This window comes from Meira miltonrushii (assembly GCF_003144205.1).
Source record: "Meira miltonrushii strain MCA 3882 unplaced genomic scaffold FA14scaffold_4, whole genome shotgun sequence".
NCBI classification, from domain to species: Eukaryota; Fungi; Basidiomycota; class Exobasidiomycetes; order Exobasidiales; family Brachybasidiaceae; genus Meira; species Meira miltonrushii.
The window spans coordinates 95,474-119,961 of record NW_020289946.1 but is presented as its reverse complement, the minus strand read 5'-3'; the positions used below and the strand labels follow the sequence as shown (position 1 = coordinate 119,961).

The 24,488-nt window shown below is 44.4% G+C and overlaps 7 protein-coding genes across 7 annotated transcripts; 4 read left to right on the top strand and 3 right to left on the bottom strand.

Annotated features, from left to right (window-relative positions):
* Positions 1–685: 685 nt before the first annotated feature.
* Positions 686–1,921, bottom strand: FA14DRAFT_161886 (uncharacterized protein). Its single transcript, XM_025499328.1, has one exon. It carries the CDS (start codon positions 1,895–1,897, stop codon positions 728–730), a length of 1,170 nt encoding a protein of 389 aa, XP_025352751.1. The 5' UTR covers positions 1,898–1,921; the 3' UTR covers positions 686–727.
* Positions 1,922–2,177: 256 nt separating this feature from the next.
* On the top strand, positions 2,178–5,108 carry FA14DRAFT_157167 (uncharacterized protein; the record flags this gene model as incomplete). Its single annotated transcript, XM_025497878.1, has 1 exon — positions 2,178–5,108. The coding sequence occupies one exon, from the start codon at positions 2,178–2,180 to the stop codon at positions 5,106–5,108; it is 2,931 nt and encodes a 976-aa protein (XP_025352750.1).
* Positions 5,109–5,292: 184 nt separating this feature from the next.
* On the bottom strand, positions 5,293–8,238 carry FA14DRAFT_168651 (ARM repeat-containing protein; the record flags this gene model as incomplete). Its single annotated transcript, XM_025500150.1, has 2 exons — positions 6,029–8,238; positions 5,293–5,998 (listed from the first exon to the last, which is right to left on the bottom strand). The coding sequence occupies exons 1-2, from the start codon at positions 8,212–8,214 to the stop codon at positions 5,293–5,295; spliced, it is 2,892 nt and encodes a 963-aa protein (XP_025352749.1). The 5' UTR covers positions 8,215–8,238.
* Positions 8,239–8,613: 375 nt separating this feature from the next.
* Positions 8,614–9,812, top strand: FA14DRAFT_161884 (Pkinase-domain-containing protein). Its single transcript, XM_025499327.1, has 2 exons — positions 8,614–8,649; positions 8,715–9,812. Exons 1-2 carry the CDS (start codon positions 8,637–8,639, stop codon positions 9,632–9,634), a joined length of 933 nt encoding a protein of 310 aa, XP_025352748.1. The 5' UTR covers positions 8,614–8,636; the 3' UTR covers positions 9,635–9,812.
* A 79-nt stretch (positions 9,813–9,891) lies between these two features.
* Positions 9,892–12,415, bottom strand: FA14DRAFT_74089 (uncharacterized protein). Its single transcript, XM_025502799.1, has one exon. The coding sequence runs from the start codon at positions 12,218–12,220 to the stop codon at positions 10,148–10,150; it is 2,073 nt and encodes a 690-aa protein (XP_025352747.1). The 5' UTR covers positions 12,221–12,415; the 3' UTR covers positions 9,892–10,147.
* Positions 12,416–14,064: 1,649 nt separating this feature from the next.
* On the top strand, positions 14,065–16,770 carry FA14DRAFT_181133 (uncharacterized protein; the record flags this gene model as incomplete). The annotated part of the gene is made up of 1 exon (XM_025501067.1): positions 14,065–16,770. The coding sequence occupies one exon, from the start codon at positions 14,065–14,067 to the stop codon at positions 16,768–16,770; it is 2,706 nt and encodes a 901-aa protein (XP_025352746.1).
* Positions 16,771–18,304: 1,534 nt separating this feature from the next.
* On the top strand, positions 18,305–20,297 carry FA14DRAFT_111934 (uncharacterized protein; the record flags this gene model as incomplete). The annotated part of the gene is made up of 3 exons (XM_025495961.1): positions 18,305–19,277; positions 19,345–19,917; positions 20,140–20,297. Coding segments are annotated over 3 exons (1,704 nt in total), but the record flags the coding sequence as incomplete, so codon positions are not given.
* Positions 20,298–24,488: the final 4,191 nt, after the last annotated feature.

Sequence of the window (24,488 nt, the reverse complement as noted above, 5' to 3'; positions counted from 1 at the left end):
CGGCTTTCTTTTTCCCCGAAGGCGATTCACGCGCAAACACTAAGAGAGTGTCGGTAAATGTGTATGTAAGCATGACAAAAGGGGCGAAGAAAGGCATGTTAATGAAGATCAACAGTAATCATGAAATATATGTACACGGTAGAGGTCATCTTTAAAGATCTACAGACATATTGACATGGCATGCTTTGATTGCGGGGATAATGATAAAGTATATAAACAACTCTAAGCTGAAATTCAAAATTACTTTTATAAAACACTTTCAACTATAAATGTACCATATTCAACATGATTGTCCTCTAATAACATATGTAACCATCCGTTGTATCACTTGAACACACACGTTGATCTATACAGTTTTAGTCATGTCGAACGAAAGTCTTTCCCACCACCTCATTCTAAGCAAATAGATGCAAGGGGAAAACATATGAGCTTTGATATAAAACACACACACTTGGTAAAGCCATCGTAACAGTTGCTATTTGAAACGGTAGCAAGTAAGCATTACATGCGCTGACTGATATCGACTTCATCGTGATTCTTAACAATGATTGAAAAAGAAATAAATTTTTGGTCTTTCTCGTTAGAGAGAACATTTTCACACACCACAGGGGAAACAAAGCAAGTATGCAATCATGAAAAGTACACACATAAACGCGGATGTAGCATCATTAGCACCCCTGTCATACACTTTTTGCTTTAATATTTGATTTCTCTAGAATGCATACCATTACATAGATTGTATTTTGTACAAACCCCACCCAGTGAAAGCATGTGAGCTATCCTCAGCTAGGGTGGCTTCACATCCGTGTACAAGTTCATAAGAGAGTCTATTCTTCTTCATTGAATCCCACAAGCTCCCCTCATCAATGTGACGATGCTTTTTGGCAAGCAAACAAATTCCTTCGGGGTGCAATGAAGATTGGATAGCATGGCATAACGCATCAAAGTAGGCAGGATTGTACGTGCAATCTGCCACGAAGATCAGATCATATCCATCTTCTTTGCTATCTTTCTTCAACTCTTCCCAGTCGAGCACTGCCGCTTGTAGATCCACTTTCTTCCGTGATGATTCGTTATGGTCTATGTTTTGTTGCAATACCTCCATCGCTGGCATCAAGTCAGTCGCAAGGATCGAAGCCCGCCTTGCGATTTCTCCATCAGATTGTGTGATGCTATCTGAAAGCAAAGCTGATAATGCAATCGATACAAAGCCGGTACCCGCACCGAGCTCCAATACCTGCAAAGACGGTTTCTCATGCAGCATTTGAGAAAGAAAGCTTCTCGAACCTTTGTTGAGCTGAAAATGCAGCCATCGAGCCATATGGAGAGCTGCATCCCAAAGATGTCCTTCTAAGTCGAACCCAATCTGTTCTTCCATGATGATGGGTTCTTCTAAACCGATATCGAATAATCTAGAAAGAGTTCGCGAACGTGAATCTGCCATGCCTCCGTTTCTTCCTTTAATTTTGATAGGTGCCGAAAGAGCAGGTACAAAGACAGTGTTGTTTGATTGGCTGATTTTGTCACTCAGCAGGTCAAATTGCCATGCTTTCTCTTGCTCGCCAGCTTTAACGTACAATGCTAAATGCAGATCCTGATTCTTCCCGATCAGCTTGGCCGGTGGAACTTTCACCTGTACATTCTTGTAAGCTTGTGAGCCATCCAGCCATGATATCTTACATGCTTCTTCAATGAACTCCAACTGCCTTGCCTTGTTGCCATTATGTGACTCAATCAGCCAAGCCACTGTGATAGAAAGAGGCTCACCATCTTGTGGAGAATAGACATCTTCCCGAAGATCATTGTGAATGCTTGGTGCTATAGAGATGAACTGATCATTTCCATTTACTTGTAGCGGAGGTGCTTTATTGAAGGACAAATGATAAATTGCTGTCATTCCCTCATGTTTGCGAAATGGTGATCGTGATAGAGAGAGAGAAGAAGCAGAGGGGAATCTGTTGTTTAAAATGCAAATAACACACGTGATAGTCGCAAATACGCGTGTGTTCAGGCGCGTTTAAACAACCGACTGTGTGTGTTGGATTGAGTTTAACTTTTGTGTGGAAGCACGCGTAAATGACAAGCAACACTTTTTATACAATCAACTCATATGGTTCTTGACCATAACAATCACAGGAGAGCTTGTGCTTTCCAAATATTGCCATCTTGTATCGGAGATGGTGATATTGGAACGTACACCGCCAAGAAAATGGCAAGCAGAGGGAAGCGATCAAGAGGAGGTCAATAATCGAAATGGATTTGCGGGAGGTTTCAATAATGGAGCATCCGCTCAACCACGTAAGTCATATGTTTTCCCTTCTTTGGAGGATATGGCAGCTCCGATTCGTGAACAAAGAGCTGCAAAGCAAGCAAATGGTCATCAGTCTGCCTCTTCATCCGCCTCAGCTGCTTCTCCAGGTACAGTAAAACAGGTTCCTCATACCGGCACTTCTCTTCGACAAGCTTCACCCTCCCAAGCACAAAGACAGCAACCATCTAAGATTCCAGTTAATCGCACCATGCGCTCCTCTGGATCACCTCAAAAGAAGTCTGTTTCTCCGTTTGCGATCAAAAAGAATGTTGATGAAAGCAGTGCCTCAAAGCGTACCGGTGGAAGTCCTTCTCGAATGGCACAATCTTCACGCGAAGCAGCTGTCGATGCTGCTTTTCAAGAACAGATAGAACGTGCTATTGCATCTGGTGAAGACCCGTTCAAGGACAAAAGAAGAGCTGTTATGCGTGATGATAGCAATGCTTCAGTCACTACTACTCCTAATACTCTCTATCCGCCCTTGCCGCCAAAGAGGTCATCAATCGCGCGACAGTCAGATTCACATACACTACATGCTCTTGAGAGCAGCACCAAGGGCAGTGCAATTCCAGAAATTCAAGAAGGCAAAAAGACTATTGATGATGAAAATGAGAAAGCCCAAGTTCCACGTCGTTCACAGGAAGAAGTTCAAAGGGCAGCTACTACGATACGAAAATCACTTTTGTCCGAGGAAGGGCAAAATGCACCAGCTACTCTACCAACTCAACAGCAGACATTCGCAGTCGACAATCGAAGTGCACGACCAGCCTCACCCCCTTTAGAGACGTTTACACCACAACGAAGAAGGCTTACGAGAGAAGCCCATGCAATTCCTATCATCCAACAAGAAGAATTGCATCGATTGCGCAGTGATTTACGGGAGTGTAAAGCGCTCTTGCGAGATAGTCAGCTAGAAACGGAACGATTACAACAAGAGTGTCAAGACAACAGAGCCGAGTATGATGATGAAAAGCGCAAGAATCAAACCATTGAAGCCCAATTGAAGCATTTGGAATTGGTTGCATTAGAGCATGAATGTATGCTCAAAGAGACACAATGGGAGATAACACAAAACGATTTGAGGGTTGCAGTGGAACGAGATGAGCAAATGCGGAAGAAGGGGATTGAGATCGTACTTGCTAAGAACAAGATTACCCGACTTAGAGCTCGTGCCTTGGATGCAGAGAGTAGCCTTGACAAACTCAAAAGCAAACAAGGCAAACATGATGACAAGGTGCACCAAGAGAAAGCTGAACTTGAAGAAGAGGTAGAAAGGCTGCGGTCAGAGAGACAAGATTTGAACGTGCATTTGAAGGAGGTGGAAGAGAAATACAGAGAATACAAAGAGCAAGTAGATTCACATGCAGATCAGATGGAGGCACTTGAGAATGCAGTCGCAACCGAGAAAGCTCGACGTAAAGAGATTAGCTCCAGAGAAGCTGCTTTACGTGGTGAAGTACAAGAACTTCAAAAAGTGGCTGCAAGAGAGGCGAAATTACGTGCAGAGCTGGCAGAAGTACGAGCAGATTTGTCAAGCGAGCGGATGGCAGTAAGTGAACTGCGTAAACAAACACATCGGACCAAATTATCTGCTTCTCCCTCGAGGAATGTAGTGGCCCATTCACCCTTGCGGAATATCTCGTCGAAAGATTCCCGTAATGCAATGACACCAGAAGCCGAATTTTCTTTCGATCGCTCTTTGAACGTTGAAGCTGCTCCTTCGCCTCCTCCTAAGCAGACGAGCCGTGCGACCAAACAGAGTCGACCCGAACCTGTTCGTACAAAAGAGATCAAGCAAACGAAATCTGCCAAGTCTACAGCAAAAGCTAAAGAGGCAGAGATGAGCGAGGATGAAGAGAGTCAAGATGAGGTTGAGAGAATGCAAAGCCCGGTACGCAAGACCAGAAGCGTTGCTGCTCGGCCAAAAGCTCAGCCTGCGAGTAGAGCAAAGGCTAGAAAGAAGGAGGTCGAAGTGGTAGAGAACGAAGAAAGCGAGCCAGAGTCACCTGTGCAAGAACAAATTCCTCCATCACCTGTTGCAACGGAAAAGAAAGCACCTGTTGAAAAGAAACGCACCACCACAAAGAAGGCAGTGGAATTTACTGAAAAGGTAGATGCCATTGAAGTCCCACAACAGGACGTTGTTCCATCATTCTTGCCTACTATGAAAACGACAAAGAGATCCATTTTGAATAAAGGACGTATTGCTCCACCGAAAGCAAAAACAGTTCTAGTTGGCACTTCTTCTCGCAGTCAAATCCAGAGTGACGCAGGTGATTCGAGTGGAGCATCTAAAAGCAACAAGAGCAAGGAAACCATTGCACCTCCAATTTCGGTACATGACGAAACGATGCAGACACCATTGTTACCATCTAAGCGTGCACGAGCTGTGCAAAATCGACAAGCGGAAGTTGAAGAAGATGATGAGGTAGATATTTCGGTGCAAGCAAACAAGGCACAGAAAGCAACGTCAAAATTGAAGAGCATGTCAACCAAATTGGCACCGCCGCCAGAAGATGTTGGAAATGTGAGCAACGGCGGAGCTACAAGAACGCCTATGGTACAAAAGACCACAGCTGCTGAACCTCGTAAAAAGAAACGTAAGCTTCTTAAAGCAGGAGCAAATGTTGCAGGTGATTTCCTGAATTGGAAAGGAGATGCTGATGGAGCACTCAATCCTGAATTGAATTTACCCATGGAACTTTCACCTCTCAAACAAGGGGAAGAACAGCGTCCTGGAAGCGGTTTGAATATGACCTCGGGCGGTGCCCAGAAGGTATTTGGTAGACGTAAATGATGTATTTATAGAATTGAAGAAGTAATGTTGTAATTGCTATCATCTATTTGAACAATATTCTTCGAGACAGCTTTCTCCTGATCCGTACGATCATTCTCTATGAACTCACTGCGATCACTCTACGGCAACTCATAGATGATACATTGATACATTATGTATGGATTTATGAGTCGACACACTCCAATCACTGATCCAGCAGATTTGATTGTCTGTCCAGACGGTCTCTTTCTCGTGATTTCCTTGAAGCAGCATATATACCTTGCAATGCAGGTTTGATCGAGTTGCTCTCGCCTTGCGATAAAGTCGTCATACATTTCTGCTTTTCCGTTTGTGGAATGACGGAATCATTAATTCCCGCCAATCCTGCTGCAAACCAAGATTGAAGGGCTTGGAATCCAGTCACATTGACCGCCAACAAGCGCAAAACGATCGTCGTATCTGGCAATGCTTCAGGTTCAAAAGTTGTTACTGTACCTTGTAGCAATGCACTTACCAAAGCGGCTCCTTGCTCATGCAAAACGGAACGAATTGCGTTGGCATATTGCGAAGCCACTTGAGGGTCAAGTTGGTTATGCGATTGAGAAAAGCCGTTTCCAGCATTCTGTTCCAGAGCATCATGACCCACAACGATACGGATGTAATCTACAATTGCGTTCAGGATCGAAATCTGATACATCTGTTGCAAGCAAGTCACCGCAATTTTGAAAGAGGCTGGAAAGGCGCCAGAGAGGAATAATTGCCCAGGCAAAGCCTCTGCAACGGCTGCACAGGTATGGATATAATCGTCAATGACATCTGGCATATCAATGATCGATTTTCCGCTTTCCCCTGCAGAACTGATCATCTCGTTTACCTTTACGCTTATCCGTTCAAATGCCGTTCCCATCGGTCTTTCCAATTCTGGTGTGAAATTGGCTGACCTTTGTCCGAATGTGTCAATCGTCTTTCCTGTTATCCATATGAACGAAGGGAAGCCCGTCAACTCAAACGAGTTTGCCATTCGTTCCAATAGTGCCGGTACGACTGGAATCGCAAGGAAATCAAAGAAAGCCAAACCTCTCCTTAGTAGCTCGCATGCTCGTTCTGTGACAAAGAATGTCGATCCATGCTTCACTAGAATGGTATCAATTATATCAAATGCTTGTTGGCAAGTTGCAGAGCAGGTGGGAGGTAGAGTGGAAGGTTTAATCTTGCTACCAACAGGCTTGAGCATAGCGTCAAGTTGCTCCATTCGATCAGCTGCTTTCTGCAGATCGGCTCTTGCCACACTGCTTGGCTCTGCATTTGCAACGGCTGACAAGCTCTGCAGCAGTGGTTGTGTGAATTGCATCAAAGGTTCTGTTGCCTGTTCAACAGGTAGTGCAGCAATCACGTAGCCGATTGCCTCTGCGATACTACGTCCATCTTGCGGATCTACCCTTTCAACGATTGCCTGGTAGAATTCAAACAATTGAGGCAAGAATGGAGCCAATTCGACATCGCAATCCTCTCCGAGATACTTGAATGCCTGTGCTGCAGCTGCAGTCACATCCAGATCAGCCGTCTGGAAGCCTGCAGAGATGTAACTCAATACCATTGGTATCCTATCGGGGTGATATTTGACCCATTCCGTATAGCGCGAAATCACAAGAAGTGCGGCATATGTTAGTCTTGGGTGACTTGGTAATTCGGGAATGATGGCCATTATTTGCGGTAAAATTTCGTTATCTCGAGGATCGGCCTTTGCTCCCATCGCTCTCATAGAGAAAAGAGGTGCTTCTACATCTTGCCATTTAGCACTACCTCCTTGTGCATTTGTCAAAACGTCTTGAATCATGCCTAGACTTCTGGCTAGACAGGTCTGTGATCCCAACACTTGACAACAGTCTTTCAGCGTATCACCCATATAATGCCTGAACGACTTGAAATCATCTCGCTCTTGACCCGACCAGCTCTCCATCTCGTCGGGGAATCGTAGATGCTTAATGATTGCTTCCAATAGCTGCTGATAGATCGAAGCATACGCATAAGCATTCTCTTCGTCGCCATATCTCTGCAGATCACCTGTCAGGAAGTACCAGAATCGGAAAGTGATTTGAACGATATCCAAATCGGAATATGCCGCACATGCAAAGATAGCCTCTGCAATGGGGAAGAATGCATCTTTGTGTGGTATCATGAGAGAATGGTATACCTCTCCCGCTTGCACAAAGACACGACATAGTCCACGTACTTTATCGTCATCTCCATCACTGATTGCTTGTTGTAGTTCCGGTCGCAGAGGTAGTAATCTGGCGATAATCAGCTGTATTGCTTCTTGATTATCTTGAACTTCTTGTGTTTCGTTGATGATATCGCAAACGACGTCAACTGCTCCATCGAATAGCTGCTCGTTTGTCAAGCAGTCAAAGCTCATTGTGAACAAAGGCGTTTGCATCAAAGTGTGAATATCAATCTCGCCTGATTTTAGCCAACTAGCCAAGCATGCAAAGACGGAAGCTTGTATAGCTTCTGTTAAGCCTTGTGCTTGGATGTATACCGACAAGACCTCCAGAACATCTCTTGCAGGCGTTTGCAGGAGCGATACTGTTCTTGTATTGTAGTGCTCTCTGTCGACTGGTATTCTCTGGTTCATGTTCACCTCTTCCGGTAACACTGTCAAAAATTCCAAAAGGGTACCGACATCGCTAGGGTCTTTACCGAATGTATCAATCATTGATCGTACCACATGATCACCCCATCCTGGGTCTTCACCATCACGAAGCTGTAGAGCAAGTCCTGAAAGCGCAAGAGAGATTTGGGTTTGGATAACCTTTGGTCCGGATTTGTATGCTTGTAAAGCAGTGATCAAGGTAGCCCTTAAGCTTGGCAAAGTTTCTCTTGGTATCTGGTCGATGTCATATGTTGATTTGACTCTGAAAGTTTGTGCAGCAAACAGACGAGGTTCTACAGGTAAATCCTGCGAGAGGAGTAAAGCATTAGCCGTTTGCCATGCTTCTGGAGTTTTTTGAAAGTTTTGTAACCATGTATTTGCTTGTTGTTTGGCTGAATTATCTGGGTTTTTGTATAGTGTATCTAATGCTGCAAGAACAGCATCAATAGCCGAAGACTGATCATTGGTAGCCATTCCAATGAAGTTGAAGAAGGTGATGGAAGAAGTGTCATGACCTCCATCTGATAAATTCGCTAAAATGACCAACACTTTTTTGTGCTGTTGTTGCGCTAACGCCTTTATCCAAAGAAAGCCTTCTCTCTCTACACGTGCAATTCACACTCTCTCTCAAAGAACAAGAAGAATTCAAGGGGTAATGATGCATTGATTGATTGTTAAGTTTTTACACGTCAAAAGGCGCGTTTTAATTTAATCGTTACGATGCCGAGGGCGTGTGCCCAAATGTTGATCTCTTTTGAGTGTGTGTGTGTGCAGTGCATGTATTCTCGTGTTGGCCCAAACGCTTTGAAAGATGTTGAACGTTGTCTAAAAGTGGTGGTGGGGAGAGCAAGCTCTTCTTTTTATTCTCGACCACAAACGTATAGAAACCAAACAAGATGAACTATATCCGTGAGTATATCTAGCAGAATTGATTGACAGGCTTGTTCGCTAATCATCATTGCACACACACACAGAATTGGAAAAGTTGGGAGAGGGTACATATGCAACTGTGTACAAGGGACGGTCACGAATGTCCAATGAGACTGTGGCCTTGAAAGAGATTCATTTAGACGCAGAAGAAGGAACGCCATCAACAGCAATCAGAGAAATCTCATTAATGAAAGAATTACGACATACAAATATCGTTCGATTACACGATGTCATTCACACAGAATCAAGATTACTTCTCGTTTTCGAATTTATGGAACAAGATTTGAAAAAGTATATGGATAATCATGGAAACAAAGGAGCTCTTGATCCTGCCACAATTCGATCATTCATGTTTCAATTGCTAAAAGGAACAGCATTTTGTCATGAAAATCGTGTTCTTCATCGTGATCTTAAACCGCAAAATTTATTGATTAACAGAAGAGGAGAGTTGAAATTGGCCGATTTCGGTCTAGCGCGTGCATTCGGTATCCCGGTCAACACTTTCTCCAACGAAGTTGTCACACTTTGGTATCGTGCTCCGGATGTGCTATTGGGAAGTCGTACATACAGCACAAGTATTGACGTTTGGAGTGCAGGATGCATTATGGCAGAAATGATTAGTGGTGTTCCACTTTTCCGTGGACGTGATAATAACGATCAATTGAATCAAATCTTACGAGTGTTGGGAACGCCTGACGAAGGAACGATTGAACGATTACGAAAAGATTCTCCCGAAATACAGCCAAGACCGTTCCCAAGAATGCCAAAAGTTCCTTTCTCTCATTTGTTCCCAAAAGCACACCCTTTGGCAATCGATCTTTTAGAGAAGCTCTTGAAGTTTGATCCTGCACAACGAATCAGCGCAGATGAAGCACTTCGTCATCCTTACTTTACCACAAGTCATGCACTACAGCCAACATCGGGTGCGAATGCAAATCAAGCACAAGCGGTACGTGTTGCTTAAAAAGACAAACAAACAAGATTAAAATGTCTCATTAACGATGATTTCCTCTTTTCAGGATCCAAACAATTACGGCGGTTTCAAGTGAATATCCACATGACCTTTCTAGCAGCTTTTTCTTTTCCATGTACTGACTTCAATCTCTGATTTTGTACGACGTGTCTTGCTTTGGTTTCTAATATATTGTTTTCATATATTAGCTTCACAGTTTGTGTGTAAGATCAATTGATTAGCGAATCAGCAAAGGTTGCAAAGAGTAGAAAGTGATGATGCAGTAGGTAAAAAAGGATATGTATGAAGTGCTGGAAATAATGATGACGTACGACTTCGTGTATGTGCCGTGAATGATAACGAAAACCCAAAAAGTGAGAAAAAAGCGTGAATGTCTGAGAACAAAAATGCAAGCAAATGATGCGTTAATATGACATGATATGAGGGAAAAAATGCAATAATGATTGAAATAAGATGACCGTCAGGCAGTCAAGGTGAGAACCAAATTGTTCGATGAGACCGTGCCTATGCCCGACTATCAGCAATGGCAGCCGCACTCAGTAAAGCCTCAATACCAAGTCTTCCTTCCGAAGCAGAAGGATCGAATTCGGGAGTAGTCTGTTCGACACCCGACATTTGATCATCTTCTCCAGCCGGTGGAGGGCTAGTGCCGCCTTTGATTGGTAATTCAGGTAGTGGCTTGTCTTCATGACGACTGGTTCGAGGCAATGCTTTCAACGAAACTGCTTTTCGCGGTTTACGTTGTTGTGATTTGGAAGGGGAAAGGACTCCTGTATTGGAATTCTGACTCTCTTGACGCCGTCTTCCAGTCGAATTACCGACGGCTGAAGCGCCTAATGAAGTCATTGAAACGGCAGGCGAAGTTGGCGTAGAGGATGAAATGCTGCCATTTGCAATCGCTGCCTCTTTGGCGGCAATACGCTCCTTGACCTTCTTTTGAAGTCTTGCCATCACTTCTTCATGGCTCAATCTGGAAGGAGAATATTCATTAAGAGGTGAAACCGATCGTGGAATGCCAAGGCCGAGTACATCATTACTCGCACGACGGGAGATTAGACTGCTACGATTACTTGTGTTGGAGCCAGATCGTTTACGTTGCGGTCCATGTGAGCCAGGCGTGAGACGATTGGAAGTACTCAAGAGAGGAGATGAGGATGGATTGCCACTTTCGCTCGAAGGAACATCCAATATACCACCCATACGAGGCGATTCACCGATAAGTGGGCTTCTAGATGCAGTTCTGGAGACTGAAGAAGGAAGAGGGTATGGAGCCTGTACGCTTCTACGCAAATGACCCGACATATTTGGACCATTTCTGAACGGATCAGTGACATAATCGTCCATTGATCGATAGGATCTATCCGGCAAAGACAACGGTCTTGATCCGGACGAGCGTCTCACATGTTGGGAAGTGGATGGATGATAAGGAGAAGATCCGTTGTTTGTGCCGAACGAAAACCGTTGTAATGATGAGTATCCGTCGTTTTGCGAGTAAGGGTGATGGCGATTGCCGGCAGATGTGAGAGATTCAAGAGCTGCGCGTGGGGAAGGCACAACGGTAGGACTGCGAGGTGCTGGTGGCATCGAGTGATGGTGCGGATGATCGTTTTCCATATATTCCAATTGCTCATAAGATGGAGGAGGCGAGAGTGGCGGCATTGTACGGGATGACTCCGGCATTCCAATCATGCCTTCCCGATTTGAGCGTCTGTTGGATGTATGGTGATGTTTATGAGATTGTCGTTCTTGGTATGATGTCCGTCTAGGTGCCGAAGATGTAGTAGGATCAGGACTATGATGCAATTCCATCTCTGGTCTTGTAGATTCTGCATGCAAATAAGCAGCACGAAACGATGCAATTTGAGCAAGTCTATCCTCTTCCGATTTAACTGCATCATTTATTCTTCGCAAGGCTTCTCGATCGATCTCATCCAGACCTGCTAATTTGGCTTCATCCACTTGTCCTGCATTCACCTTTTCTACGAAATCCATTCCACGTTGAACCTCCTCAACGGGTATACGCATAGAGGCAGCCGCTCTTCGGATCGCTTCTGATCGTTTGGAGGAAGAATTGTGTGGGCCGGCTTGAATGGTTCGAATGCTGGAGATGGAGTTGTTCTGAGAAGTCGGTCCTTCGTGATAGGGAGATAAGAGGTTTGCATCACTTATGCTCGAGTGAGATAGACTGAGACTTGGCACTTCACTCGTTCCTGGCGTTCCAAGACTGCCATCTCGGGGATGGGGTCCATGGGAGTATGTTTGGCGACTATTTTGCGTGCTCGTTCCAAACGAGTCTCGATAGGATGACGGAGGTGATTGCAAAGCGGCTAGGCTAGGCGAAGAGGTTGGCGAATCCATAATTTGCGATCCTGACCCATTGCCAAAGAATGAGCTTGATTGCGAGGAAGATGTAGGTCTTTGCGATTGTGATACATGATATGCTTGTGGAGAAGAATTGAGTTGATGAATAGAAGAATAACCAGAATTCCCGCCAGTCATCTCTTCCAAGCCACCGAACTTCATTGGAGGTGATGCAAGAGAACGCAAGGCCGCCCTTGCCGCCTCTTGCTTTGACATGACCGCGTCCCGGAGTATTGTTTCGAAGACAAGTTCAGCCGAAGGAATGGAATGGAATAATGCGGCGTAGAATCGGGATGAATGCTTTGTCCAATTTGAGGTAGAATCTTATCCTTTTACTCGGGTAGACTGCATTCGGAGGTTGTACAGCATGCAAGCATATGCTGGAGCTGAGTAAAATATGACAATCACGAAAGCATGCGAATGGAAAGTCAGAGTTGCTGAGTTTGAATTCAAGACGTCAGAGAGAGAACGGACCGGCCCGAATGCGATATCCTAATGATACAAAGGATGTGTTTGCTGCCAGAGATGATAGTACTGGAAGTGATGCCGCCACCTTGATGCTGTGATAGTGATGATGGCAATGGAAAGAAGCCTTTCAATGTTTGCATGTATAGAAGCATGATAAAAACTTTTCTGCCAAGTATGGCTGTTCACATTTTAGGCTTTTCTTTTTTAAGCGCGTTCTTTGATTACAAGCACTTTACGCGTCTAATGCAATTGTGTTCTATTAAAAAACACAAAAAGCACGACTTGCATTGTCATGTGTACACAAATGCACGCTATCTGCCTTTTTTTAATTCATTTTATTGCTTATTTTTCTGCTCTTTTGCCTTTAATTAAAAATAAAAGCTGTGCTAAATCTATTCTTGTACACATGAACATGTCTTGGGCACTTTCTCTCAGCGCATACAAGGTTCTTTTTTTCCTCTTGCTTGCCATTAAATAGATTAGCATACGAATGCCGCCGGTGACTCTTTATTCCCCGGATGATAAAGAGGTCCATATGGCATGATAACAAACACGGCATACCTTTTTGGATTCTTGTTTACTCTTGGCATCTGTATTTTATGCAAACACTAGCAGCCGAGATTGTTTTGAATAATCTTGCGGGGGAGAGAGAGGATCATCAAGCAGCAAAAAGATGTATTTGTTGATCATCAATGTAGGGTGTACTCTTCTTGACCTCGTGGTATGATAAGAGGGACTAGGTAATTTTGACGCTAACTTTTGCTTGGCAATCGGCGGCATCAGATTTTACGCGTTATAAAGCACAAGGTGAAATTGCTCTGTCGGGAATGCGGGAAAGGCTTACGCGTAAAAGGGAGTGCGGCAGGTAGGATTCACACAAGCAACGGGTTAGTGAATGGCCGTCAAAAAGTGTGGCTTGCGGTACGGAAGATATTGTTGACATCATTCCATCTTTATGCTGGCCATCATTCCGGGAATAAATGACCACCATTTATTGGAGCTGCCCCGTTTATGCGCTAGCTTTCGCAGCCTACTTTTCAGCGATGCTCCTTGACCATATTGCCCCGCTTTCGATCTTCTTTAACAAAATTTCGGCTCTTAGCAATAATTGATATTGTACATTCATTCGTCAACGATCTCCCCGTAAAGAAAAACGGCTGAGCTGTACCTTTGGCGACATTTGCCAGCTGTTGAGTTACCACACGTGTTTGCGTTTCTATAAGCCCCCCTTCATTCAGACCTTGTACGACGCCCACTTCGATCTTCTTCATTTGTAACAGAAAGTACTTAAATAAACCAATGTTACGTCATGAACATCTTCGAATATCATCATATTGTGAGACCATCAGAAGATACTTTGTGACTTGTCTGCCGCTCTTCCAATATATTTTTCGGAAGGCGTCAAATTAATCATAAACACAAAAGACGGAGAAAGAAGGCCGGCAATTGTGTAAGAAGCGGTATTGAGAAATTGATATAAGCAAAAGTGGCGCTGGCAGCACCTTTGCTTGATATCAAATAAAGTCCTCCTTTTGAAATTTCTCCATTGTCATCTTCACCATAACAATTTTTTCTCCTCGGTGGTAGCGACAATGTATCGCTCTAGCTCCTACCGTCGACCTCAAAGTCCAAGAGGTACACGTGAAGTACATGATGGCGAAATTGTTGAAAACCCAAATTCGTATGGAATGTTTGGAAGGTATGAAGATGCTCCTCAAGCCATGGTTTCCAATGATCAAACCTATCAATCATATAGCTCTGGTCGACATAATTCCATCACTTCTCAACGTCGTCCAAGTACACGTATGACAACCAATCCAAACATTCGTCGTATGCCAAGCGTTCGAGAAACGCATTCAGCTTTCCAACAAAACAATCAAGCATGGGCCAACGAAGAGGTTGCACCAGAAGATGATCCAAATTCTCCTCCTACACATCCTCCTCATAGCGGTCATAGTCATTTCCATTTGCCAACTCGTCATCATCCAAGCGCTTCAGCATCAACCGCTCGAACAGAGTACCAAGACACTGAAAGCTTTGGACAAGAATACGTTCGAAATGAAACGGATCAACAACCTCATCAAAACTATACCTTCGGTCACACCTTGGAAAAGATTGAATCTGGATATACCGATTCCATCAGCACACTTAGACAAGGAGCAACAGGAAGAACAAGCCAGGTACGCAATAGCGATGATACCCACACACCACTCGTTTCGTCACCACACGTGCACGAACCACATGCTCACTTTGCAACTGCACCACAATCACTTCAAGACCAATCAAATCAACGTCGTCCGAGTGAAGGCAACTATCTCAACACTTTTGACGCCGTTCATGGCAATGACGGCCATCTCGCTCAAAGCGGAGCTCAAATCCCAATCGGGTGGCAGCATTTGTTTAAGCGACCTTTGATCCGTCAATGGGTGTTCCAGAACAAGGTATACCAAGAAGTAGACGATCGTTCTCCTTCCCAATTCGAGTTGTTCTTTGATTTGGTCATGGTGGGCATCATTCATAAACTGGCCGATGGTGCAGCTGAAGCGCCAACAGGGCTGAATGTAGCAAAATTCGTCCTTTGCTTTTACCCTGCTTGGAGTGTTTGGTCTGACTTGCGTTCTTACATGAACGTTTCCGGTACCGATGATGTCTGGCAACGGATGTACACTTTGTTGGTGATGTGTTTGCTCGTTGGTTATGCCGCCAATGCAACGGGAATTCGAATCGAAAAACAAGTGCATGCAGGGGACGCCGACGATGGACAATTCCATCATGGTGTTACTGAAACCGTTCAAACCGAAGAGCAGGCGGTTTCACATGCACGTAGAGCCATTGTCTCTGCTGTTGGAGTCCTTGGGGCAAATTTGGTCAAACGATCATCCGATGGAGGCGAGCATATTCCACTCAAGCTTGTGCGTCAAATCGGGTCGACCGATTATTGGTTTGCAGAAGGATGGCACTCTGCCATTGCTGCTGCTTTTGGTTTCTATATGGTTGCAAAATGTTGTCGGTTGGCGCTTTTTATCATTTATGGAATGCTGTTACCAAAATTTCGCAAAGCATTATTTCTGCATGCAATCTCGTTCTTGGTGATCACCTTAATCTACCTTCCAATCATGTTTCTTGACCGTCCAGGATTGATTGTGATCCTGATTTGCGTCGGTGTAGTCGCCGAATTGGCGATTCGATATGTCGTTGCTGCATTATTGCAGATCATGCACGGAAGATCGAAACATAAAGGACATACAACGTACATGCCAGCTTATGCAATCACCCATCTCATGGAAAGGACGACACTGTTCACCATCCTGGTATTGGGTGAGACTGTCATGTCAAGTACATTTATAGCGCAACCAGACGAATATGGACCAAGACCTCAGTACTGGCGAGCGGCATTAAGCATCACGATTGCCTTTATGCTCATGTGGCTTTACTTTGATGTTGATTCCTCGCGTACATTCGTGCATGGATTGAGAAGGAATTGGTTCACTTCCATCACGTACACTCATCTGCACTTCCCTCTTTGTGCTTCGCTTATCTTGATGTCTTCTACCTTATCAACCATGATCCATGAAGAGGCAGTCGATCAGAACTTTTTGTGGTTCTTCTCGGCGAGTATTTCCATTGCGATGTTGTGTATGGCAATCTTAGGCACACTGCACAAATCTTTGGACCGTTGGGGCTCTTCGATAGTACCCAAATCAGCAAGGATCGCTTCAAGGTTCATCATTGCTGCTATTTTCGGTGTCATGCCTCTTTTGCATCACTGGACGAGCGCCGAGTTTCTAGGCGTGCATGCAATAATTCTAGGAGCAGCCGTAGCATTTGAGACGTTCGGCAAGATTGGAGCCGTTGGAAGGGTATACGATCATGCTAGGGCAGAAGAACTCCGTTTGCAACGTTTGGCGATGCATTCATCCTCCCCTATCACGGAGAAGAATGGTGAAGGAGGAGAATTCCCGATGAACGAATTGCAACACCAACAATCTCGAGGTGATCCATCAAGGATGCAAGATCTGATAAAATCACCGAGCCATGTTTCTTCAGGAATGGGAGAAAAGCATTCTCCTTTTGCTGGAAGCCAACGTCATTTAAGCATGATGGTCGATTCGAGTATGCGAAGATTGAATAAGGATAGCATGGTCAAAGGTCCAAATCGTCGTGCAAGTTGGCACGAATATGACGATTTGACAGGTGACGAAATGGGTGAAATGGATTGCGGTATCGAGAGCGAGTTAGGTCATCTTCGATCCAAGGAAGTGGCTAGCGGACAGAGATGGGCATACGTAGCATCGTAGAGCCGTTGCACTTGGGCTCGTCAGAGCGAACTGAAAAGTAGATTTCTCACCTCTACTTGTCGGAGTGGTGATGGGATAAGAGAGTTCAGATGTAGTCACTTGGTATTTCGTACATGCAATCAAATCTTCTAGACCATCTTTGTGCGTTATTCTACGATCTTGACATGGCGTAATCTACGCCATCCGTAGGTCGCAAACTCTAAGATCACAATCTTCCTTTGCTATAATCACATTTGCGTAACGCGCCTTTTCCGTTTCGGCGCCTGTTTAGCGTTGTGGTCCCCCTTTTTTATTTTTGTTACGACATCAGTGGCTTACCTGCCAGATGACATACTTCTTCTTCTTCTTAAAATCTTGACAAGGGGAAGGAGGCACCGGGGCTAAGGTTCCTATGATTCGGTGAATGATATTTTGAGAATAGTTGAAAATTAACGCGTTTATGTATGCAATATCCTCCTGCACGGTGTTCCTTGGCGTTTTTAATCGAGAAGCGGGCCGGATATGTTTGAATGAATATAATAATAAACTTCCATGCATTCAGCCCTAGATTTGTATCATAACAATCTTGACATCTTCTTCTTAGTGCTTCTTACTGACAGATGCTTTCATCTATAGCTACCATCATCTCAAAAGTCCAAGTGAAATTCTCCTATCTTTCAGCCCTCTTTGTCGGACTGGCTCCACATTGAACGGGCAAGAAGAACAACAACAAACAAGGGTGGAAAACAAGCGAATCTCTATTCTTAGCATTTTTACCGAATAATTTTCTCCGCTCTCACAACATCCCTCGCAAAAGATGGCATCACGTCGCTATAGTACACGACGTTCTCACAATGCGGAGCCCGCTTTCAATGCAAATCGTACCGAATACGCTCAGCCGAATGAAGAGGAGAATCCGAATTCCTATGGTTTTTGGGGAAGATATGAAGATGCACCTGTAGCCATTCCATCAAATGAGAGTCATGCCGCATCGCAAGACGCAAATGAACGGCAAAGAGCACATTTCCACTATACCGATAGACATCAAGGTTGGGATAATGTGGAAATGCAGCAAAATGAAGATCCAAATCTCGTACATCATTCTCATTCTCCTCACAATTATCATCATCGCTTTCATTTACCGTCACTTCATCATCACGAACAATCTAGCACACAAACAAACCCCGAGACACAATCAAATCAGCCCCAACAACATTCAGCACAACAAAATCAACAAGACTCCCAGCATCTTCAAAATCCTGCAGCTCTTTACAACAACCATTCTCTCGAATCCATGTCTTCCTTGTACCCTGGAAACGCTCATGATATTTCCACTCAATACATGGCTCGTACTCCCGATGCTGAAGATCCTCATACGCCATTAGTCATGCATGGTGTCCAACCGGGAATGGGTGGCCAGCATATCCCTCAACAGCAAAACGCAGGCAATCATGCTGGTCATAACCCTGCTCATCATATTCACAACGCCTCGACATCAAGTCAAAGTGACCTAAAAAAGCATCATGGAGCAAGTGATCCGAATTTAGCAAATGCATTTGACGCAGTGCATGGACGATCAAGTGGTCACATTGCACAACATGGACATCAAATTCCGATTCAAATCGGTCATCTGTTCAAGCGTCCTTTGATTCGTCAATGGGTTTTGCAAGATAAGGTGTATCACGAAATTGATGATCGTGAACCTTCGCAATTTGAATTATTCTTCGATTTGGTGATGGTTGGAATCATTCACAAACTTGCAGATGGTGCAGCAGAAGCGGCAACGGGGCTCAATGTTGCCAAATTCGTCTTGTGTTTCTATCCTGCTTGGAGTGTTTGGTCAGATACACGTGCATATATGAACGTTTCAGGAACGGATGACGTTTGGCAACGCATTTATACGCTTCTGATCATGGTTTTGTTAGTCGGATATGCAGCCAACGTGACCGGAATTCATATCGAAAAAGAAATTGGTCATACAGGAACAGGATTGAATGATGGATTGGAGTCTACCACCGCTGAAGCACATCGTCGTGCTTGGATGACTGCTGTTGAAACGATCGGATCTTCGGTCATGAAAAGAGGGTCATCAGGAGGAGGTGAGGAAGCCCCGTTGAAGTTGGTAGAGCAGATCGGAAATTCGCCATACTGGTTTGCGGAGGGTTGGCATGCGGCCATTGCAAGTGCAATTGGATTCTATCTTGTTGCCAAAGGATGTAGGTTGGCTTTATACTTCATCTACGGTATCCTTTTACCCAAATTCCGTAAAGTGCTTTGGTTAAACGCGCTCGCACTCTTCATCATTGCTTGCATCTACCTTCCGATCATGTTCTTGGACTATCCTGGAGCGATTGTGATCTTGATAGCTGTCGGAGTCGTATCCGAGCTCACGATTCGATACTTCGTTGCTGGGATCTTGCAAGTCATGCACGGTCGATCGAAACATAAAGGGCACAAGACATACATTCCTGCGTACAGTTTACCACACTTGATGGAAAGAACAACGCTGTTCGTCATCCTGGTTATAGGTAAGTATTCCGGTTCCAGATAAGAGACCTCGTTGCTGATGACCGAAATCCTCCCTCTATTCTGCAGGTGAGACTGTAATGAATGGAACGTTCGTTGCTGGACCGGGTGAATATGGACCACGATCACAATTCTGGCGAGCGGCTTTAAGCATCACAATTGCCTTTTTGCTGATGTGGATCTACTTTGACGTAGACTCTTCGCGAACGTATGTGCACGGTTTGAAGAGGCATTGGTTTACGTCCATCACCTACACGAATCTGCACTTTCCATTATGTGCTTCATTAGTGCTTATGTCGTCTACGTTGGTCACGATGATTGGCGAAGCGAGGGTAGATAAAGCATACCTTTGGTTCTTTGCTGGCAGTATTGGAACAGCAATGCTGTGTATGGGAGTATTGGGAATGTTGCACAAGTCCTTGGACCGATGGGGTTCATCTTTGATTCCCAAATCGGCACGTATCGGTCTTCGTTTCCTTTTGGCAGCTGTGTTTTACGTTATGCCGTTGATTCGTCATTGGACTTCTTCGGAATATTTGGGTATACATGCAGCACTTTTAGCATTTGCCGTTGCTTTTGAGACTTTCGGTAAATTGGGAGCTGTTGGAAGAGTGTATGATCCTGTTCGTGCGGAAGCATTACGTAGACAAAGGCTTGGATTGAAGGCACAAACAGAATCCGTGAACACATCAGGCGAAATTCCAATGGATCAATTATATCATTCATCACCGCAAAAGTCAAGCTACTCTACTCCCTATTCAGACAACGTGGAAAAACGTGAAATGTCCTCTGGCGTTAGCAGTCATCAACGTCAATTTAGCGTCAGTAATATTTTGGACACGGGATTGCGTAAGATCAACAAAGATTCTGCCGTAAAAGGACCAGGTCGACGTGCCAGCTGGCATGAGCATGACGATTTGACAGGTGAAGAAACGGGTGAGAATGACGTTGGAGTGGAAAGCGAATTGGGTCGCTTAGAATCGAAACAAGTGGCAAGTGGAGAGAGATGGGCTTACGTTGCATCGTAAGAAGCTTCGCACTGTATATAATATTATAACCCCAAACGTGGTAAGCACTGTAAATTTATCATGACTTGATTCTTTTCTGATAACGAATACGCCTGGCGTCGAACGCTGAGCTTCGCTGAGCGTGAATGATGGCTCTACGCTGGTGTACAGAAGCCATTATTATCATCCATAAAGCATATCAAGATCCTAATCTCAATATTGACATCATCCGCAACGTAATGAACAAGCCAATTTTGGCAATGATACATATTTTACGGATATGTTCAGCACAAAGGTATATGCCTTATGAGAGTGTCGATGAGGATGAATTAATAATGAATGCTTGGAAATGCCTTGATGGCTATTACAAGGCTCGAAAAGGGGTGGCGACTACTGTGACCAATACGCCAACCCTACATGATACAGCCCTGCTTGCTTTTTGGACATCCTGGTCGGACCATTACCAAAAACAGAAATTGAAGTATCGTTTAAACACCTCTATACGGTCTTACTTTCCCGATTTACCGGAATACGACCTTATTATTGATGCCAAACAACGACAAACAACAAAGAGAACTTTCATTATGGATAACTCCGACTCTAATTCGGCAAACGAATCGAGAAACGACGGAGACCTAATTCTTGATGATTTTTTTACTCTTTTGGAGCCTAGTACATTTGATTAGAATAGCTTCGAACACGATGGATCTTTTTGAGCAATGTTCACAGCCAGCTAAAAGACTAGTGAGAATGACGTTGGTGGCTAGTGGTTAGAGGTGGGCATGCATAGGATCCCGATCACTTCAAATGAGTTTGTACAAACTCTCTGACTTCTACGCTCAATCAATGTACATTATTTGAAGAGATCAGCATGATGACTTCCGCACATTCTGCTTCATACCGTTGCCAGACACGACCAGATACTAATGACTTGTTCATTTTGCATTTTTGCACACGACTCGGTAGTAAAGGTGATCAGATGGGAGATTGGCGAAGTTTGCGGCAATCCTTGACCTCTTGGATCATGGTGAAGCGCCATGAACAATTTACGCCACCTGCGTTCAGAATTACGCCTTGACAATACGAGCAATTCTGATAATACTGCCAAGACAATTTGACGGCACAGCATGGCGACATTTTGGGCGTGTGTGGGAGCGATGGCTAACAAGGCACATCAAGTAATCATTCAGGCGAAGCAAGGGGCATAATGGGCAAAATGAACAAAGTATAAAAACCCGACAACGTGTTCAAAATGGATAAACTATCTTTCCATTCCCTCTTTTTTTCCCTCTTCACCATCAACTGACCACTTCCAGAAAGGGGGTCAGAAGTGGTTCACTTTTTTCACTTTATCCGTATCAGGCTGGCCCTGAAACTTTTCAACATTCTTTCATTCCAGAACAATTTGCATTATACAGGATGTGTGCAAAATATCGTGCCTTGACGGTGATTGAACAACTACAAATCGTAGCATCGCCAAGTGAAATGCAAGAAAGTTTCAATCACAACAACAATGAACAAAGTGCAACGATGGATCGAAGCTTCGTTCAAAGTTCGATGGACGATGCTAGCAGAGATCTCCAAATCACGAAACAAAGTGCAACAATAAATCGAAGACTAACTCAAAGTTCGATGGACGATGCTAGTAGAGATCTTCAACTCACAAAACAAAGTGCAACAATGGATCGGAGCTTTATTCAGAGTTCAATCGGCGATGTCAGCAGAGACGTTCAGATCATCAAGCAGAGCCCAATGCGTAGTAGTGGCTCAAGAGCATCTTCCGTCAGATCTGGTAGCAGCGTTGTCACCTCTGGCGGAAGCAGTGAGGATGATCAACCTGGAGTTTCAAGAATGCCAGGCAAGCGTGCAAGAACACGAAGTAACGCAGGTCTTTCAGATCCACAACGATTAGCATTGATTCAAGGAATCGGTGCGTCTCATCCTACGCCGCCAGTCCCTCCAATTCCTGCAGCTTACAGAAAAGAGACCAAGGAGCAAGATGGCAGCACTGATGAGGTTGAAGAACTAAAGAATCCTCTAAAGCTTACTCGTACGCGAACAATTGGACGAGGATGGACAATGTGTTCAGTGTTAACCGATGCACATTCCATTGATGAAGAAACTGCAAACTCCGACAAAGGGAACGAATCAGACGATGAAGATTCTTTGAGTGGAGATAGCACAAGTAGAGGTGCCGTCACACGAACAAATACGCTTCTGGAACGTGTATTAAGTGATATCATTCACGACCGTCCTGAAAAGCTTTTCCAGGATCTTCAAGAACAGCAAAGTCCAACGTCTATGGAGTCTGACCCGATCGCAGGAGAGATTGACACAACGCAAGACTCTGAAGCAAAACTTCAAAGAAAGATCACACGGCTCAACACTTTTGGAAACTCGAAAATTGAACCAAGCGAATGGAGAGATTGCATCTTGGATATACGCAAAGTTGAATCGAGAAATGAATCGTACGAAACACGAACCATGGATCGATCCGTTCAAGAGACCACATATGATTCAGGCGGCCTGCACAGTGCAAATGAATTAGAAATTCCAAAAGGTCATGAAACTGTTAGCCGTGATAGTGTATTGAGAGCAATTTCAACAGCCTCACCCCATGCTTCAATCGAATGGGCAGACGTTCAACGTATCCATAGAAGAATAACATTCGATGAAGAGCTACAAGGCAAGCGAAGAAGTGCACTTAGCACAATCAGTGGTTCTCTCAGCGAATCAGAACGTACAGAGAGCAGTGCAACGATTGAAATTTTGGAACGCAAGACCTTTATACCAGAGCGTACACCAATCCGGACTGGTACCACAATTATGGAGGTAGATAGCGACGAAGCAAGAGACTTTTTGAGTGGTCGGCAAACAGATACTCGAACAAGAGGAGAGAATTTGAGTGCTGGACAGCTTGCAGCTTCTCCGTCTGCCTTTTCCTCTACTACTTCTTCCTCTAATTCTTCATCTTCAGTAGAGGAAAAAGACTTGAATTGTGCTAGCCTAGCACCACTTCAAAGGAGTGCAAAGGAGGAGTACCAGAATGCACGTGAAGCATTGAAACACAATACAATCCTTTTGGATCGTGCAATTGATGCCAAACCGATACCACGTTCTGCTGCAGTACAAACTTCTCCAGTTTTGCTGGAAATGCAAAGGCATACGTATTATCGTCCATTGAAAAGAGCAATTCAACGGTCTTCGTGTAGCAAATTCTGGTCGCCAAGCTCTCGAGTCAGCTTGAGAGTATTGTCTCAACAAGTACCGCGTTTCGTAGACGTGCCTGAGATCAGAGTTAGTGAAGAGGGACAGAGTGAAGCAGGAGTATCAAAAAAAGAAGGAGAAGAAGGAGATTCAGAGGAGGAAGAAAGCACCAGTAGCGAGGATGAAAGTGAGAGCGAGAGTGACTCGGAATCAGAAGCAGAAACAGAAATTATCCAGAGACTGCCACCACCTCCTCGAACTCCAGATGACAAGGTTATACGTTTTTATAACAAGCCCAACTATCGTGCAACAATCTATCCAAGACAAGTTGATGAATTCTTCAGCGATCAGACGCTGCATCAAGCCATCCAAGAACGATTGTTAGCTCTATTCCTCGGAAATCCCCACCGTGAGCAGACATTACGAGCTCCATTGAGAGGCGGAAAGAGAGCATCACGAATGGCTGCCACTTTTTCACGTCGATTTTCACAAAAACATTTATCTGTTGCAATGCTCATGCCACCTCCTCAAAGACCTTTGCCTGCTGTTCCAGTGGACGTTTCAATGCCAAATTCGCCACGCACATGTGATGATGATCTTTGTTCAGATTGCAAAGCTGGTTCACCATGCTCAATTTGTTCGGGCTGCCTTGAGTCTTCATGCAACGTTGAATTTGCTACGTCAAGAGATGACAAGAACGCCGCACGTCTTTCTGTGGTCTCACTCAAGAAGAAGACGAGAAGAAGAAAGACATATGTTTTAGGCAGGGATCCACTACATGATTCTTGGATAACGGAAACCGAGAGTATGACAAGTTATTGTTCTTGGGTGAGCTTAATATCGGGAGATTACTCAGTAAGTTCTGCATCTTCTTGCCCAAGAAGATCCATGACTTCACCCATACAAATTGGACATGGTCTCATTGCAGGCTCTCATCGCCGTAGAAGTAAGAGAAAGTCGCAACTTGCAATCGCGGACGGAATGCTTTCTGTACCGGAA